Source organism: Nerophis lumbriciformis, linkage group LG24, assembly GCF_033978685.3.
Source record: "Nerophis lumbriciformis linkage group LG24, RoL_Nlum_v2.1, whole genome shotgun sequence".
NCBI lineage: Eukaryota > Metazoa > Chordata > Actinopteri > Syngnathiformes > Syngnathidae > Nerophis > Nerophis lumbriciformis.
Window position 1 is genome coordinate 18,378,733 of NC_084571.2, and position 20,751 is coordinate 18,399,483.

General features: G+C 40.3%; 1 protein-coding gene across 5 annotated transcripts in view; it reads right to left on the reverse strand.

The window, feature by feature from the left end:
• wdfy3 (WD repeat and FYVE domain containing 3) overlaps positions 1–20,751 on the reverse strand; it is a 148,500-nt gene that overhangs the window by 50,166 nt on the left and 77,583 nt on the right. For all 5 annotated transcript variants that reach the window (XM_072915983.1, XM_072915982.1, XM_072915981.1 and 2 more), the window contains 11 exons: positions 15,789–15,889; positions 14,448–14,666; positions 14,196–14,377; positions 11,778–12,009; positions 11,552–11,712; positions 11,080–11,191; positions 10,810–11,000; positions 10,514–10,666; positions 4,872–4,945; positions 4,632–4,793; positions 4,473–4,567 (listed from right to left, as the gene is read on the reverse strand). In XM_072915983.1, the coding sequence (XP_072772084.1) occupies positions 4,473–4,567; positions 4,632–4,793; positions 4,872–4,945; positions 10,514–10,666; positions 10,810–11,000; positions 11,080–11,191; positions 11,552–11,712; positions 11,778–12,009; positions 14,196–14,377; positions 14,448–14,666; positions 15,789–15,889 (1,682 nt within the window). The remainder of the gene's footprint in view (positions 1–4,472; positions 4,568–4,631; positions 4,794–4,871; positions 4,946–10,513; positions 10,667–10,809; positions 11,001–11,079; positions 11,192–11,551; positions 11,713–11,777; positions 12,010–14,195; positions 14,378–14,447; positions 14,667–15,788; positions 15,890–20,751) is intronic.

A 20,751-nucleotide genomic window follows, 5' to 3' on the forward strand; every position in this document is an offset into this window, starting at 1 on the left:
TAATATAGGCTTTTTAAACATAAGATCATTGTCTCCCAGAGACAACAATCTTAACGTCATTATTCTCAGCGAAACCTGGCTCAAACCAGACGATTTTTTTGCGCTGAATGAGGCATCTCCTCCTAACTACCGTATTTTTCGGATTATAAGTCGCTCCGGAGTATAAGTCGCACCGGCCGAAAATGCATAATAAAGAAGGAAAAAAACATGTATAAGTCGCACTTTTTGGGGAAATTTATTTGATAAAATCCAACACCAAGAATAGACATTTGAAAGGCAAGTTAAAATAAATAAAGAATAGTGAACAGGCATATTTCACTACTTCCAGCTTGCAACCTGCAGTATATGATTTCCTTTTCAGTGCCATTTTTGTTCAGCCCTTCCCAGTTTTTATCAGTTACCGCCAATGTTGAAATTATCAATTTTCATAGGTACAGAAATAGTTGCAGGTAGCAACTTTTTTTTCACAATGCATTTCCGTCATTTTACTTAAATATCCATATGAATACCCCATCGGACCCTCCGTGCGTGGCGTTCCAGACTATAATTGATAGCTGTGGTCTTACACAAATAATAAATGAACCCACGCATAGCAACGGTAATACGATAGATCTAGTGCTTGTCAGGGGTGTCACCACCTCCAAAGTTATGATACTCCCGTATACTAAAGTAATGTCCGATCATTACCTTATAAAATTCGAAGTTCTGACTCATTGTCAACAAGCTAATAATAATAACTGCTTTAGCAGCTGCAACATTAATGCTGCCATAACTACGACTCTTGCTGGCCTACTGCCTTCGGTAACGACACCATTCCCAAATTATGTGGGCTCTATTGATAACCTCACTAACAACTTTAACGACGCCCTGCGCGAAACCATTGATAGTATAGCACCACTAAAGCTAAAAAGGGCCCCTTAAAGCCGTACCCCATGGTTTACAGAAGAAACTAGGAAACTAGAGCTCTTAAATTATCATGTATAAAGCTGGAACGCAAATGGCGCACGACTAAACTTGAGGTTTTCCATCAAGCATGGAGTGATAGTTTAATAACTTCTAAATGCATGCTTACATTAGCTAAAGCTAAATACTACTCAAATCTCATCCGCCTCAACAAAAACGATCCTAAATATTTGTTCAGTACAGTAGCATCACTAACCCAACAAGGGACTCCTCCCAGTAGATCCACCCACTCGGCAGATTACTTTATGAATTTATTTAATAAGAAAATTTAACTAATTAGAAAGGAGATTAAAGACAACGCATCCCAGCTACAATTGGGTTTTATTAACACAGAAACTACTGTATATACGACGGATATTGCCCTCCAAAATAGTCTCTCTCTTTTTGATGAAATAACATTAGAGGAATTGCTACGGCGTGTAAGTGGGATAAAACAAACATGTTTACTTGACCCACTTCCTGGGAAAGTTATCAAGGAGCTTTTTGTAATATTAGGTCCACCAGTGCTAAATATTACAAACTTATCACTTTCCTCTGGCACTGTTCACCTAGCATTCAAAAAAGCGGTTATTCATCTTTTGCTCAGAAGACCTAACCTGGATCCTGACCTCATGGTAAACTACTGGCCGGTGTCCCACCTTCCGTTTATTTTGAAAATCCTCGAAAAAATTATTGCACAGCAGCTAAATGAACACTTAGCGTCTTACAATCTCTGTGAACCCTTTCAATCCGGTTTCAGGGCAAATCACTCTACGGAGACAGCCCTCGCAGAAATGACTAATGATCTATTGCTAACGATGGATGCTGATGCGTCATCCATGTTGCTGCTTCTTGATCTTAGCGCTGCTTTCGATACAGTCGATCATAATATTTTATTAGAGCGTATCAAAACACATATTGGTATGTCAGACTTAGCCTTGTCTTGGTTTAACTCCTATCTTACTGACAGGATGCAGTGCGTCTCCCATAACAATGTGACCTCGGAGTATGTTAAGGTAACGTGTGGAGTTCCCCAGGGTTCGGTTCTTGGCCTTGCACTCTTCAGCATCTACATGCTGCCGCTAGGTGACATCATACATGTTAGCTTTCACTGTTATGCTGATGACACCCAACTCTACATGCCCCTAAAGCTGACCAACACGCCGGATTGTAGTCAGCTGGAGGCTTAATGAAATTAAACAATGGATCTCCACTAACTTTTTGCAACTCAACGCTAAGAAAACGGAAATGCTGATTATCGGTCCTGCTAGACGCCGACACCTATTTAATAATACCGCCTTAACATTTGACAACCAAGGCGACTCGGTAAAGAGGGCAGCACGGTGGTAGAGGGGTTAGTGCATCTGGCTCACAATACGAAGGTGCTGAATAGTCTGGGGTTCAATCCCAGGCTCGGGATCTTTCTGTGTGGAGTTTGCATGTTCTCCCCGTGACTGCGTGGGTTCCCTCCGGGTACTCCGGCTTCCTCCCACCTCCAAAAAAACATGCACCTGGGGTAGGTTGATTGACAACACTAAAATTGGCCCGAGTGTGTGAATGTGAGTGTGAATGTTGTCTGTCTATCTGTGTTGGCCCTGCGATGAGGTGGCAACTTGTCCAGGGTGTACCCCGCTTTCCGCCCGATTGTAGCTGAGATAGGCTCCAGCGCCCCCCGCGACCCCGAAGAGAATAAGCGGTAGAAAATGGATAGATGGATGGACTCGGTAAAGAATCTGGGTATTATCTTCGACCCAACTCTCTCGTTTGAGTCACACATTAAGAGTGTTACTAAAACGGCCTTCTTTCATCTCTGTAATATCGCTAAAATTTGTTCCATTTTGTCCACTAGCGACGCTGAGATCATTATTCATGCGTTCGTTACGTCTCGTCTCGATTACTGTAACGTATTATTTTCGGGTCTCCCTATGTCTAGCATTAAAAGATTACAGTTGGTACAAAATGCGGCTGCTAGACTTTTGACAAGAACAAGAAAGTTTGATCATATTACGCCTATACTGGCTCACCTGCACTGGCTTCCTGTGTACTTAAGATGTGACCCTAAGGTTTTACTACTTACGTATAAAATACTACACGGTCTAGCTCCATCCTATCTTGCCGATTGTATTGTACCATATGTCCCGGCAAGAAATCTGCGTTCAAAGAACTCGCTTATTGGTGATTCCCAGAGCCCAAAAAAAGTCTGCGAGCTATAGAGCGTTTTCTATTCGGGCTCCAGTACTCTGGAATGCCCTACCGGTAACAGTTAGAGAAGCTACCTCAGTAGAAGCATTTAAGTCCCATCTTAAAACTCATTTGTATACTCTAGCCTTTAAATAGATCCCCCTTTTAGACCAGTTAATCTGCCGTTTCTTTTCTGCTCTGACCCCCTCTCCTTCGTGGAGGGAGGGGCACAGATTTGGTGGCCACGGATGAAGCGCTGGCTGTCCAAAGTCGGGACCCGGGGTGGGTCTGTGCATCGGTTGGGGACGTCTCTCCGCTGCTGACCTGTCTCTGCTCGGGATGGTCTCCTGCTATCCCCACTATGGACTGGACTCTCACTATTATGTCAGATCCACTATGGACTGGACTCTCACAATATTACGCTAGATCCACTCGACGTCCATTGCACCGGTCACCCAGGAGGGGTTCCTCACATCTGCAGTCTCCTCCAAGGTTTCTCATTGTCCCATTGGGTTGAGTTTTTCCTTGCCCTGATGTGGGATCTGAGCCGAGGATGTCGTTGTGGAGGATGTCGTTGTGGCTTGTGCAGCCCTTTGAGACACTTGTGATTTAGGGCTATATAAGTAAACATTGATTGACATTGATTGATTGATTACACAACCTTGTGGGGACCATACATTACTACACAATATGACCTTGTGGGGACCCTACAGTACTACACAATATGACCTTGTGGGGACCTTGCATTACTACACAATATGACCTTGTGGGGACCCTACAGTACTACACAATATGACCTTGTGGGGACCTTGCATTACTACACAATATGACCTTGCGGGGACCTTACATTACTACACAATATGACCTTGTGGGGACCCAACATTACTACACAATATGACCTTGTGGGGACTCTACATTACTACACAATATGACCTTGTGGGGACCCTACATTACTACACAATATGACCTTGTGGGGACCCTACATTACTACACAATATGACCTTGTGGGGGACCCTACATTATTACTCAATATGACCTTGTGGGGACCCTACATTTCTACACAATATGACCTTGTGGGGACTCCACATTACTACACAATATGACCTTGTGGGGACCCTACATTACTACACAATATGACATTGTGGGGACCCTACATTACTACACAATATGAACTTGTGGGGACCCTACATTACTACACAATATGGCCTTGAGGGGGCCCTACATTACTACACAATATGGCCTTATGGGGACCCTACATTACTACACAACATCACCTTGTGGGGACCCTACATTACTACACAACACCACCTTGTGTAATTGCGTGTGTGTGTAAGTGTGCGTCCACCCACCTGCGTCCACCTTCTCCTGGTCGTTGACCTCCATGACCACAAACTTCTCGAAGACAGCGAAGGTGGGCAGGGTGGAGGAGATGAACTGAGCGACCCTGCGTGAGGAACAGGACATGAGACAAGTGTGTTCCAGGTGTGTTAGTCTGCAGGTGTGGGTACCTGAGCAGGTCGTAGGGGTTGGGGAAGCCCTGCAGCAGCAGACTCAGCACGTTGCAGATGGAGGCCAGGGTGGCCTGAGACAGAGAGGGGTCCCTGAGGGTCAGCAGCAGGCGAGGGATCAGCTGGAAGTCCCGCAGCAGTTTGGCGTTCTTGGCCGCCTCGCTGTGGGAGCGCAGGTAGGGAGATGAGTGTTTGCATGGCCTGTGAGCGCGGCCGGGCGGAGGAGGAGAAGAGACTCACCTGGACTCTGTAAGCAGCTCGATAAAGTGCTCAAAGAGGGACAGGTGAAGCTCGTAGGGCGCGTGCAGCCACACCTGTGGGCAAATGTCTCTGTCTTCATGGGCTGACTATCATTCATACCATTATTAATACCTTCAAATATGATTTCTAATATCTTCAAATACTATTATTAATACCTTCAGATATTATTATTAATACCTTCAAATATTATTACTAATACCTTCAAGTATTATTACTCATACCTTCAAGTATTATTACTCATACCTTCAAATATTATTACTAATACCTTCAAATATTATTATTAATACCTTCAAGTATTATTACTAATTAGGGCTGGGCGATATGGCCTTTTATTAATATGTGGATATTTTTAGGCCATGTCACGATATATATCTGGATATTTTGCCTTAGCCTTGAATGAACACTTGATGCATATAATCAGAGCAGTATGATGATTCTATGTGTCTACATTAACACATTCTTCTTCATACTGCATTAATATATGCTCATTTTAAACTTTCATGCAGAGAGGGAAATCACAACTAAGTCAATTTACCAAAACTGTATTTATTAAACAGTTATTAAGCAGTGGCACAAACGTTCATGTAATTTCCAAAACAGAAAGTGCAAGAGTGTCAGAGACATTTTAAAACAAGCTATTAGTGCACTTTTGTGCATGATGTCACTAAGATGACATATCAAAGCAACACTAAATTAAAGTGCACTTTTTGTACAGAACGCCACGACAATATTTTTAAACAAATAAAGTGCACATTTGTGCATGATGTCACACAAGATATTTCAATAACTGTCAAATAAAAATGAGCTGCATAATAGGAAATCAAATAGTGTATGTCCTTCGCTATGTGGTAGTTTACTGCGGGCATTATCTCCTTCTGTTGTTGACTATTTTTTTCATACAGTGTTGATGTGGAAATGGTTGCTTCGGCATTTTGTGGGTGTGGCACCGGCTGAGATGTTTCAAGCACTCTTCATTCTCTAGCGGATGACTTTTCAAATGATGCTACAAATTAGTAGTGCTGCTACTTTTTGTAGCAACGCTTTTGCCGCATACTTGACATATTACGGTTGTCTGTTCAACATCTTCCCGCTTGAAGCCAAACCACCGCCAGACGATGGACCCCCTGCTGTTTTTCTTCTGCGGTATAGCTCGGTTGGTAGAACGGCCGTGCCAGCAACTTGAGGGTTGCAGGTTCGATCCCCGCTTCCACCATCCTAGTCACTGCCGTTGTGTCCTTGGGCAAGACACTTTACCCACCTGCTCCCAGTGCCACCCACACTGGTTTAAATGTAACTTAGATATTGGGTTTCACTATGTAAAGCGCTTTGAGTCACTGGAGAAAAGCGCTATATAAATATAATTCACTTCATTTCACTTAGGAATTAATTCTTCCTCCATTTGTTACCAGATGATCACCTTCTCTCTCTCGTAATACCACTCGCACCGCTCCGTTAGCACCACAGCTAACGTTACCCATGCTGCTACCTCTCTGCTCCGCGAGGGTGTATGACGTATGACGTATGTAAGAAAGCGCGCTTGTTTTATGTCTCGGTGAGAAGAAGAGACAAGAAAGAGTGAGAAAAGCCTGTAGTGTAATCAGTGTTGGGAGTAACGCCGTTAGTTTTGGCGGTAACTAGTAATCTAACGCGTTATTTTTTATATTCAGTAACACAGTTACTGTTACTACATGATGCGTTACTGCGTTATTTTACGTTATTTTTTATGTAGTATTGGCTAGAAACAGAATATCTGAGTGTGTTTTATTGGAGCGCTGCAGTGTCGTCCTTCTGAATCTCTTGTGTCTAAAAGAGGCACGCCCTGTGTGTGTCTGGGTGTGGGGAGGGAGGGGTGCGCGCAGCAGCATTCGTGAGGGAGGGGCGGAGACAGAGAGAGCAAGAGAGTTATGATAAACGCGCATGCGTCGCCAGGCTCTGCTTTTTAGCCATAGATTTATCAGATTCAATTTTTTATAATCTATAGCAGGGGTGTCAAAAGTGTGCCCCAGAGGCCATTTGCGGCCCACAGCTAATGTTTTAAAAGCCCACAACACATTCTAAAAATACTATTAAAATAAACAAAAACATAACAAAAGTGAAATAAAAAAGCTTAAAGGTGAAATGTAATTTTAAAAAAGTTGCAATGTTGACTAATAAAACAAAGCTGTTTTTTTTTCTTTCAAACTGTCATTGCTCAAAACATAATATTGTTATTATTATTATTATGACGTATTGACTTATCCAAGGTTCCGATTACTTCACATCAAATATTCCACTTTGAAAAATATTTATGGTGGAAGATTTTGCATATTTTGTGTGTTTGCCATTTAAAACAGTTTTGTTTGACAAAAAAGGGTGGAACACAAACAAACAAAAAAACAACATAAAAAAAACTAAAACATTTTGAAATGAGGGATAGATCTGAAGTTGATGTAGACTCCAGAGATTTAAGCGTTAAATATAAAATGTATGTATGCCCTGGCACACCATTATCATCATTTCATGACCGAAGCAAAACACTTTTTACACTTTTATACTGAAATAAATACACCTACAACTTATTAAATAAAAACATAGAAAAAACTACCAGCAGCGGTAAAGTTTAGATCCATGAAGGAAAGAAGAAAGTGAATGAATGTTTATAACTGAATAGATTTACATATGTATACAAATTAGTTTTCTTTTTTTATAATTTTTTTTTAATGAATAAAGTAACATTTATGACAACCTTTTTCCAAAACACAATATAGAATGTGAGATATAACAGAATAATGCATACATTTGTCATTTGTTTTCAAAACGCTTACAAAAAAGTGGCACCCCCAAAATTTAATGTGGGACCCCATTTTTATGATTTGATGGGGTCCCTGGTACCCCATTTTGAAAATTCCTAGCGCCAACACTGCTGTCAACAGAGGAGAAAAAATGCTTTATTTAATGATAATAATAAATGATAAATGGGTTGTACTTGTATAGCGCTTTTCTACCTTCAAGGTACTCAAAGCGCTTTGACACTACTTCCACATTTACCCATTCACACACACATTCACACACTGATGGAGGGAGCTGCCATGCAAGGCACTAACCAGCACCCATCAGGAGCAAGGGTGAAGTGTCTTGCTCAGGACACAACAGACATGACGAGGTTGGTACTAGGTGGGGATTGAACCAGGGACCCTCGGGTCGCGCACGGCCATTCTTCCACTGCGCCACGCCGTCCCCTTTAAATAAATATATTATTTATAAAGCAAGTTCAAGTATCATTGGCAAATTTTCACCTAGTCCCGGCCTTGGCGTGCTGCCCGCCTTGGCACGCATATATGTGTCCTCATTGGCAAATTTTCACCTAGTCCCGGCCTTGGCGTGCTGCCCGCCTTGGCACGCATATATGTGTCCTCTTTTTGGGATTTCAGAATATGGAAAAGAACATTTTAGTTAAATGTAAGTTGTGTCTTGGATCAAAGATCCCATCTGCTGCCCAAAACAGCAATTCAAATCTGCTGAAACAGCTACAAAAGCAACATGCTTCAACGAAGCTAGTAAAGAGAGACACACTTCACCTCCTAAGCAACAGCGGCTGGATTTGAACGAGGCACTGCTAGCCAGGACAACATTGATAGAGCCATTGCAGCGTATGTGCTAGAAGACATGCAGGCTATTTATACAGTGGAGTCACCCACTTTAAGGCAGCGAATTAGCATGATACCAGCATCAAACAGCAAATGGCACGAAAACATTTTCCAAGCTCCTGGACACAGTGGACAGTGAGTACATAAACATGGAAAGCAAGCTAAAGAAGACATTTCAAACTCATCATTCAGCACTGAAGGTACACACTGTCAATTCTCTTATACACTCTTTCATTCTAGACTTCTAGAGTGTTTGATTATCACATCACTCTAAATGTATAGACTATAAAGTTCACAAACATAAAGAGGGATCCTAGTGGGCCAGGCCAATCTTTCCTTATCTCTAAACTAAAACTGTGGAATTGCGTAGAGTGTTCTGGGCTTCAGACATGATTTTATTTCATAATTCTTTGAGAGAAAAAACGCCTGGTTAAGCTTTGTGTATGTAAAGTTAAAGTTAAAGTACTTCCTTGGTTTACAGCTATGTTGTTGTAATGCTGTTTGTTACTTATGTATGTTATGTTGCAGCTATTTAAAATAGTTTTGTCAATTTGTTCTGGCCTGAAATAAATTGGCCCTTTGAAACATATCTTTGTCTTTGTGTGTTGTATGTAGACCACATTGCTTAGCAGAGTTCAGTGATGCAAATGCATGTCAAGTTGATCAACAGATTGTATTATTCTGCAGTGCAATAACAATACTGAAATGAAGGCTAAAAGGGCATTAATGGGAGCTTTAAAAAAAAGAAGAAGAAAAAAAGAAGTAACTAAATAGTTACTTTTCACAGTAACGCATTACTTTTTGGTGTAAGTAACTGAGTTAGTAACTGAGTTACTTTTGAAATAAAGTAACTAGTAACTGTAACTAGTTACTGGTTTTCAGTAACTAACCCAACACTGAGTGTAATGCCCGCAGCTAAAAGCAACTGCCTAAGAACGTATACTCCAATATCACGATATAGTCATTTTCTGTATCGCACAGAGACAAACCCACGATATATCCAGTATATTCCATATATTGCCCAGCCCTATTACTAATACCTTCAAATATTATTATTAAAACCTTCAAATAGTATTACTAATACCTTCAAGTATTATTATTAATACCTTCAAGTATTATTATTAATGCATTCAAATATTATTACTAATAACTTCAAGTATTATTACTAATACCTTCAAATATTATTATTAATACCTTCAAATAGTATTACTAATACCTTCAAGTATTACTATTAATGCATTCAAATATTATTACTAATACCTTCAAGTATTATTACTAATACCTTCAAGTATTATTACTAATACCATCAAATATTATTACCAATACCTTCAAGTATTATTACTAATACCTTCAAATATTATTAATACCTACAAATGTTGTTACTAATACCTTCAAATATTATTAATACCTGCAAATATTGTTACTAATACCTTCAAATATTATTACTAATACCTTCAAATATTATTATTAATACCTACAAATATTGTTACTAATACCTTCAAATATTATTACTAATACCTTCAAATATTGTTCCTAATACCTTCAAATATTATTACTAATACCTTCAAATATTATTTATACCTACACATATTACTATTAATACATTGAAATATTATTACTAATACCTTCAAATATTGTTACTAATACCTTCAAATATTATTACTAATACCTTCAAATATTATTATTAATACCTACAAATTGTATTATTAATACATTAAAATATTATTACTAATTCCTTCTAATATTATTACTAATTCCTTCAATTTTACAATAAACATTCACCTTCAAATGACATCTCCTGACAATCATGTGTATGTAAATATTATTAAGTATTATTACGTGCATGTAAATATCAATAAATATGACCATGTGTAGGTTAATTTTAGTAAGTTTTATTATCTGTATGATTAGTAAATATGATAACGAGTATGTAAATATGAGTCCATATGATAATGAGTATGTAAATATAATTATGATTATGTAAATATGAGTCACCTCAAAGTCACAGAGCAGGTCCTGGAAGGCGGTGCAGTTGGGGATGATGGAGGTCTCATGGCCACTGTCCACCGTGCCCACTAGGGAGAAGGTCAGGTGCAGGATGTGACTGTTGAGCAGCGAGCGCTTCTTCTTCAGCAACATGGCCAACAGCTGTGAGGGTCACATGACATGTCAGCGCCAACATGTGAGGGTCACATGACATGTCAGCGCCAACATGTGAGGGTCACATGACATGTCAGCGCCAGCATGTGAGGGTCACATGACATGTCAGCTCTTCTGCTGGCCACGCCCACCTGGTAGCCTTTGATGCGCTCCATCTCCTTGCTGGCCAGCGGGTTGCTCTTCACCACGCACACCAGCGCCTTCACCGCCGCGTACAGACCCTCCACGTCTGACGCCATGGCCACCAGGCCCAAGATGGCCGCCGCCCCGCCCACGTACTGCAGGTTGTTGGCCACGGGCTTCGGGGAGAAGGCGCGCACGCCTGAGGAGCGACAGGAGAGGAGGCGTTCATCGTCCTGTTAGCGTCGTCGGCGGGAGGGATCGCGTGCAAGCTAGCTCACCCAAGTAGCCGATGACGGCGGCACCCACGGTGCGCGCCGCTCCATTGAGGTGTCCGGCGGCGTTATGGATCAACTTGACTGGCGTGGCGTTTTCATGAGACGACACGGCCAGCTACGGAAGAAGTCATGTTTCACTATTAGCTTCTTTTTACACTTTAAATACAACTGTGCCTGTACAGTCAATAAATGTTCGCTTCTTTTTACACTTTAAATACAACTTTACATGTACAGTCAATAAAGGTTTGCTTCTTTTTACACTTTAAATACAACTGTACCTGTACAGTCAATAAAAGTTAGCTCCTTTTTACACTTTAAATACAACTTTACCTGTACAGTCAATAAAGGTTAGCTTCTTTTTACACTTTAAATACAACTGTACCTGTACAGTCAATAAAGGTTAGCTTCTTTTTACACTTTAAAACTTTACCTGTACAGTCCATCACCATGGCGACTGCGTGTGTGTGCGTGTTACCTGTTTGGCGATGGCCTTGCTGTCCAGTTTGTTGTAGACCTTCCTGATCTTGGCCACGGTCAGAGTGGACACGGAGACGGCGTAGAGGCTGAAGGACACCTTCTCCTCCGGCACCAGCGCCACAGGGGAGGCGGGCGCCACCTCGGCCTTGGAGTCCTTACCTGTGCGAGCAGACCTTCAGTGGGTGGCGTGCGAGGGAGACAAGAGAGAAAGGCGGGGTCCTCACAAGGCAGGTAGACGGCCTGCAGACTCCCCACGTTGGTGGGTCCCAGGTCGAAGATGGCTGTGACGCTGGCGGCGGGCAGGACCTCCTCCAGGAAGTGGCTGGGCCCCAGGCGCCAGACCAGGCTGGAGAGCTGGCGCTGGGCTGGCGGGGTGCCCACGTAGCCGTACACGCTGCTGACCACTGGCGGGTTGGCCGATCCAGAACCCCCCGGAACACTGTGGACGTAGTGTAGCTGGAAGACACGGAAAAATGGGTGTCTTTCATGAAATTACACTTTTATGGGGGATTTTTAACACTTTATAGACATTTGACAACCAAACAATTACACACCTATTTATTAAAACTACCTTAACATTTGACAACCAAACAATTATACACCTATTTAATAATACCACCTTAACATTTGACAACCAAACAATTACACACCTATTTTATAATACCACCTTAACATTTGACAACCAAACAATTATACACTTATTTAATAATACCACCTTAACATTTGACAACCAATTACGCACCTATTTAATAATACCACCTTAACATTTGACAACCAAACAATTATACACCCATTTAATAATACCACCTTAACATTTGACAACCAAACAATTATAAACCTATCTAATAATACCACCTTAACATTTGACAACCAAATAATTATACACCTATTTAATAATACCACCTTAACATTTGATAAGCAAACAATTATACACCTATTTAATAATACCACCTTAACATTTGACAACCAAATAATTATACACCTATCTAATAATACCACCTTAACATTTGACAACCAAACAATTATACACCTATTTAATAATACCACCTTAACATTTGACAACCAAATAATTATACACCTATCTAATAATACCACCTTAACATTTGACAACCAAACAATTATACACCTATTTAATACCACCTTAACATATGACAACCAAACAATTATACACCTATTTAATAATGCCACCTTAACATTTGACAACCAAACAATTATACACCCATTTAATAATACCACATTAACATTTGACAACCAAACAATTATACACCTATTTAATAATACCACCTTAACATTTGACAACCAAACAATTATACACCTATTTAATAATACCACCTTAACATTTGACAAACAAACAATTATACACATATTTAATAATACCACCTTAACATTTGACAACCAAACAATTACACACCTATTTAATAATACCACCTTAACATTTGACAACCAAACAATTACACACCTATTTAATAATACCACCTTAACATTTGACAACCAAACAATTACACAAAGTGACTCGGTAAAGAATTTGGGTATCATATTCGACACAACTCTCTCATTTGAGTCACACATTAAGAGTGTTACTAAAACAGCCCAATATCTACGTAATATCGCTAAAATGTGTTCCATTTTGTCGACCAGCAATGCTGAGATCATTATTCACAGTCTAGCTCAGGCCTGGGCAATTATTTTGACTCGAGGGGCCAAATTTAGAGAAAAAATTTGTCTGGGGGCCGATATATCTATTTTTAGGAACACTAATACAAAACCTCACAATAATGTCTGATTGAATGCTAAAAACGTTATGACAGACCGCCTTAAACGGAATGAAATTTTATATTTTTTTACTGAATGAAAATAAAGAACTGGGTATTTACAATATTAACTATGAACGATAAAACACTGAATATTGACAACATATGAACGTTACAACCCCACTCGATCGACATGTTTTACAATCAAGCGAAACGCAACAAAAATGCAACAAACAGAGCGAAATATGAACGCGAAGGGTAAGACAAACCCTACCTACTATCTGATATATCACTAAACTTTAGAACTTTGTTGTAAAAATCTCCTTTCACGTCTGTCCCCTGAGCTGCTGTTACTTAGATAACCATAGTAACTAGTATATAATGCAAAAGCGCAGATTCCAACCATTGAAATACTTTGTATAGTTCAATACTTACGGTAATTTGAAAACATCACTGCACATCATAATGGCAGCTACAGTTTCCATCTTAAAGAGCAAAAAAAATATTTGGGAATGTCCGGCGGGCCAGTTTGAAAAGCTTAACGGGCCGCATGTGGCCCCCGAGCCTTAATTTGCCCAGGTCTGGTCTAGCTCCATCCCATTTTGCTGATTGTATTGTACCATATGTCCCGGACAGAAATCTGCGTTCTAAGAAGTTATTAGTGATTCCCAGAGCCCCCAAAAAGTCTGCAGGCTTTAGAGCTTTTACTATTGGGGCTTCGGTACTCTGGAATGTTCTAGCAGTAACAGTTAGAGATGCTACCTCAGTAGAAGCATTTAAGTCCCATCTTGAAACTCATTTGTATACTCTAGCCTTTAAATATTGTTAATGGATTAAGGATCGTTACAAATAAGAGTCGTGATTGATTTGAAAATGAATGATTTGTGATACCTTGACGGTGTTGATGAGCTGCCCGTCCAGGTAGAGCGTGGCCATGCTGTTTTTCAGCATGCCCTTGCTCATCACCAACACCAGGTGGTGCCACTGGCCCTCCGCGATGAGCTCGCCACAGCGAAAACGAGCGCAGCAAGGCAGGATCTCATAGAAGGATGCTTCCTCGCTGGACTCGTCCGCTGAAGAGAGAGAGAGAGAGAGAGAGGTGTTATTGGTGAAGAGCGGCAGGAGAGGTGTGGGTGTTCTCACAATACGTCTGCAGCAGCTCCTCCTTGGTGGAGACGCTGAGCGAGCGGTCTTTGGCTGACAGCACCAACGCCAAGCACACGTAGTGCTGCTCCGACGAGTTGGCCCGCCGCACCACCGTCAGCAGGCGCACCGGGTGGGCCTGGGGCGCCGTGCTGAAGCGCTCCACGCAGAACCAGGTGGAGTAGCTAAGGCCGGAGGGTGGGGGAAACAAGCGCTCCCCTAGTGGTGGCAGAAGGGAAGTGGGTCAGTAACATCTCTTGCATTGTTAGCGCCCCCTAAAGAATAGGTGAAGACACCTGTCCTGCAGATACAGACTGTACCTTTATAGTACAGCAGTGGAAAGAATGAAAATACAAGCAGTACACAGCACTGAAGGTAGAGGGCGCCAAACACAAAGAAATAACCTGCTGCAGTGTTATTGCAAGCAATGACCACATATTACATGTGAAAAAAAAAGATGCTTCTGACATTGTGTAGGTTGTTCTCTCACAATTATTCTGCTGAGTCATGGAACAAAAAGTCTGAAGATGGCAGATAAGAGCAGCGACACAGGGAGGGAGGCGGGATAAAAGATGGGAGGAAGAATGCTAACGAGTGGAGAGATGGAAATAATGTTGTTATTAAAGTAACAAATAATAGGCATGAAAAAAGTTCACTTTTAGCTGGAGACCAAATATATGAATTTGTAATAAAAATGAATTTGATAGTTAATTAATACAATAATAGCCAGGTTCCAACAAAGTCATGTTAGGGACAAGGAAGTCTGTCAAAAACTAAGTTTTCTGTGTGGGTTTATGTCATACATACATACATGTGATGATGTCATACATGTGATGATGTCATACATGTGATGTCATAACCAGTGACTTCATACATGTGATGATGTCATAACCAGTGACAGCATACATGTGATGATGTCATAAACAGTGACTCCATACCCCTGATGATGTCATACATGTGATGATGTCATAACCATTGACTTCATACATGTGATGATGTCATACATGTGATGTTGTCATAACCAGTGACTTCATACATGTGACGATGTCATAACAAGTGACGTCATAACCAGTGACTTCATACATACAAGTGATGTCATACATGTGATGATGTCATAACCAGTGACTTCATACCTGTGATGATGACATAACCGGTAACTTCATACCTTTGATGAGGTCATACATGTGATGATGTCATAACCAGGGACTTCATACATGTGATGATGTAATAACCAGTGACGTCATACATGTGATGATGTCATAACCAGTGACTTCATACATGTAATGATGTCATAACCAGTGACTTATACATGTGGTGATGTCATAACCAGTGACGTCATACCTGTGCCGATGCCGCTCAGCACCGCGCCGTCGCTGACCCCAGAGGCGTTGGCGTTGTTGGTGGGGGCATTGTGTGGCGCCAGACTGGGCAGGAACAAACACCTACACAATGTCAACACAAGAAGACTTGATATCAGTCAATCCACACAGTATCAAATGCATCATCATGGGTGTTAGAGTCATCTTTATACAGGTCATCTATATATATATATATATATATATATATATATATATATATATATATATATATATATATATATATATATATATATATGTGTGTGTGTGTGTGTGTGTGTGTGTGTGTATATATATATATATATATATATATATATATATACACATATATATATATATATATATATATACATATACATATATATACATATATATATACATACATATGTGTGTATATATATATATATATATATATATATATATATATATACATATATATATACATACATATGTGTATATATATATATATATATATATATATATATATATATATATATATATATATATATATATATATATACATACATATATACATATGTACACATATATACACACATGTCTACATATACATATGTATATGTCATACTTGCCAACCCTCCGGAATTTTCCGGGAGACTCCCGAATTTCAGTGCCTCTCCCGAAAATCTCCCGGGACAACCATTCTCCTGAATTTCTCCCGATTTCCAGCCGGAGGACAGCCTGTCGTCACGTCCGCTTGGCCAACCAAAAAGTAAACACAGAACGCTATACCGTATAGTGTTCTGTGGTTACTTTTTGGTTGGCCAACGGTTTACGTTGTATTGCGCACCCTGATATTTATAGCTAGAATTCACTGAAATTTAAGTATTTCTTATATATATATATGTATATATATGTATATATATGTATATATATATATATATATATATATATATATATATATATATATATATATATATATATATATATATAAGAAATACTTATGTATATCTATATATATATATAAGAAATACTTAAATTTCAGTGAATTCTAGCTATAAATATACTCCTCCCCCCTTAACCCCTCCCCCTCCTAAAAAAAATCTCCCGAATTTGGAGGTCTCAAGGTTGGAAAATATGGTATATGTACACGTGTGTGTATATATATTTTTATATATATACATTCAATATACATTCATACAGTAGAAATACATATACTGTATATGATTATATATACACATACAGTGATATATATATAGATACATATATTCATATATGTATATATATTTTTATATATATACATTCAATATACATTCATACAGTAGATATACATATACTGTATATGATTATACATACACATACAGTGATATAAATATATAGATACATATATTCTTATATGTATTTATATGTATATATATATATATATATATATATATATATATATATATATATATGTTAATATATATATATACACATATTCATATATATACACATACATACATATTAAATATACGTACATACATATATAAACACATAATATATACAAAATAATATATATAAAATCCAAGTATATAAGTGTTATGTTGGGTTGATAAATGTGTGATTAATTACACATTAGTACACAAAGAAAAGTGATTTCAGACTTTGTGTGATTAAAGGAGTAAGGTGTTAATACAGTATGTGGAAAAGTACAGTTACACACGTGAGGATGTGCTGAAAAAAAGCAAAAGCAAGATAAACAGATTAGTACACAAAAGTTATTCAGGAAGTGTAGCACTGAACACGCAACAAATGTATGTAGATGTGTATTCTTCATGGTACTACTGCAACAATGTAGTATGTTTTGTCATGAGGGTGTTGTTGAATTAATGATGAAATAAATGTTTTCATTCTGAGCTGGCACACATTGAAAACTCTCAAGGGCAGACTCACAATGAGATGTTTGACTTGCTCTGCTACCTGGAGTCTCCTTGCGATAACAGTGATGTCTGACTTGGAAATGAAGAGTACCGACATTCACTATGTGTGTGTGTGTGTGTGTGTGTGTGTGTGTGTGTGCGTGTGTGTGTGTGTGTGTGTCGTGAAAAATAAAATGAATTTGCACATTTAAAAAGATGGCAGAAAGCTGAGACGAGGATCCACTCGCCTTTTCTCTCTGCAGAGTAGATGTTTGTCAACATGTCTCCAATAAAACCTTTATTAACTCTTTGTACACACTCCAATGTCTTTGACCTACTGACCTGTGACATCATCATTCTTAAAAATTGCTAAACAACTCTTACACAATCAGGCTAGCTCACCACACAGAGGTGTATATCAGGTGATTGTTACTGCCATCTTTCTACAACCATGTACACAAAGAGTATGTGAAGAGTGTGTATGTGTGTTATTAGGTGATTGTTGCTGCCGTCTTTCTACAACATGTACACAAAGAGTATGTGAAGAGTGTGTTCGTGTGTTATTAGGTGAAACAAGTCAAGAAGACTTTTACAAACCAAGAAACAGAACTTCACTGTAGAAGATGGACTCATGGACTTTTTATACAAACAAAGTAAGATGAAAAAATGCTTTTAAGTTTGATAAAAAGTGGGAATAAAAATTATTGGACTTCAAGTGAATTATTATCTTCTTATAAGCAATTTGTACTTCATTGATTAGAACACGATACCTTCAAAACAATATCAGTGCCTCACCAAGCAGAACACTCACTAGTGTGTGTGTGTGTGTGTGTGTGTGAGGTAAGAGTGCTATTCCTAATAGCAGAGGGGAGCATCAATATTTCATGTTGACAGATGGAAGAGAAAGGAGGGGTTTGTGTGTGTGTGTGTGTGTGTGTGTGTGTGTGTGTGTGTGTGTGTGTGTGTGTGTGTGTGTGTGTGTGTGTGTGTGTGTGTGTTCATGCTGTGCAGAAAGTGGGCCAGCAGTGCGTTTGTCGCCCATGTGCTGCAGTTTGAAACTTCATGTTCTATTCTGATGTGATTCAAGCACACGCATACGCACACACATATTTAGGACAATATGTCGTACGCACAAAACAGAAGTGCTAAAAAAAAAGAAGTGAGTTGGTAAAATATTTTGATCTCACATGACAATTATGATAAGTTTATTGTACTTTGTATTATTTCCTGTCCAGGACTCTTATTTTGTTCCATTTCCTGTTTTCCACCCTTTGCCACCACTTTAGTGTCCCTGACTGGCAATCTGGACACACCTGTCACTGACTGGCAAAGCACGACACACCTGTCACTGACTGGCAATCGGGACACACCTGTCCCTGACTGGCAATCAGGGCACACCTGTCACTGACTGGCAATCAGGGCACACCTGTCACTGACTGGCAATCAGGGCACACCACTCACTGACTGGCAATCGGTGCACACCACTCACTGACTGGCAATCAGGACACACCTGTCACTGACTGGAAATCAGGACACACCTGTCACTGACTGGAAATCAGGACACACCTGTCACTGACTGGCAATCGGGACACACCAGTCACTGACTGGCAATGAGAACACACCAGTCCCTGGCTGGCAATCAGGACACACCTGTCACTGACTGGCAATCAGGGCACACCTGTCACTGAGTGGCGATCAGGGCACACCTGTCCCTGACTGGCAATCAAGGCACACCTGTCACTGACTGGCAATCAGGACACATCAGTCACTGACTGGCAATGAGGACACACCAGTCCCTGACTGGCAATGAGGACACACCAGTCCCTGACTGGCAATCAAGACACACCAGTCACTGACTGGCAATCAGGACACACCAGTCACTGACTGGCAATCAGGACACACTAGTCACTGACTGGCTATCAAGGAACACCCTGTCATTGACTGGCAATCAGGGCACACCTGTCATTGACTGGCAATCAGGGTACACCTATCAATGACTGGTAATCAGGACACACCTGTCATTGACTGGCAATCAGGGAACACCAGTCATTGACTGGCAATCAGTTCACACCTGTCATTGACTAGCAATCGGGGCACACCTGTCACTGACTAGCAATCGGGGCACACCTGTCACTGACTGGCAATCGGGGCACACCTGTCCCTAACTGGCAATCAGGGCACACCTGTCCCTGACTGGCAATCAGGGCACACCTGTCCCTGATTGGCAATCAGGACACACCAGTCACTGACTGGCAATCAGGACACACCTGTCACTTGTATAGCACTTTCCCAAAGCTGCAATGATACCCAAACATTCAAACACTGATGGCGGAATGCAAGGCGCTAATAACCAAAGCCCATCAGGAGCAAGGTGGGTGACATGTGCGCTGGAATTGAGCCTCGAACCCTCAAGTTGCGAGCACGGCCGCTCTATCATCTGAGCCACGCCGCTTTGCATTGAAATGTTTCAGAGCTTTCCCTCTGCTTTTTGTGCACTCTCCTGCTGCACTGTCCGGACCAGGTTCATGGGTTTGCACTTTTAATAGTGAAAGTAACAATATTAACAGTGCAAACGCTAACTTTGACTTTGACTTACATCAAATATATCGATATAAGTCCATGGTCCTTTGGAAGGACTCTGAGAGCTTCCTAAAGAACTTAATCTACCCAGGTAGTTTTTATTGGAAACACAAAGGGAACTTTTATGCATTATGTCTAAAATATAAAAAACAGTAAGTGTGTATGTGTCACGGTGTAAGTGTGTGTGCGTCACGGTGTAAGTGTGTGTGCGTCACGGTGCAAGTGTGTGTGCGTCATAAGTGTGTGTGCGTCACGGTGTAAGTGTGTGTATGTCACAATGTACATGTGTGTGTGATGCGTAAGTGTGTGTACGTCACAGTGTAAATGTGTAAGTCACAGTGTAAATGTGTGTGTCACAGTGTAAGTGTGTGTGTTGTGTATGTCACAATGTGTGTGTGTGACGTGTAAGTGTGTGTACGTCATTTTGTAAGTCATGGTGTAAGTCATGGTGTAAGTGTGTGTGCGTCACAGTGTAAGTGGGTGTGTGTCACTGTGTAAGTGTGTGTGAGTGTG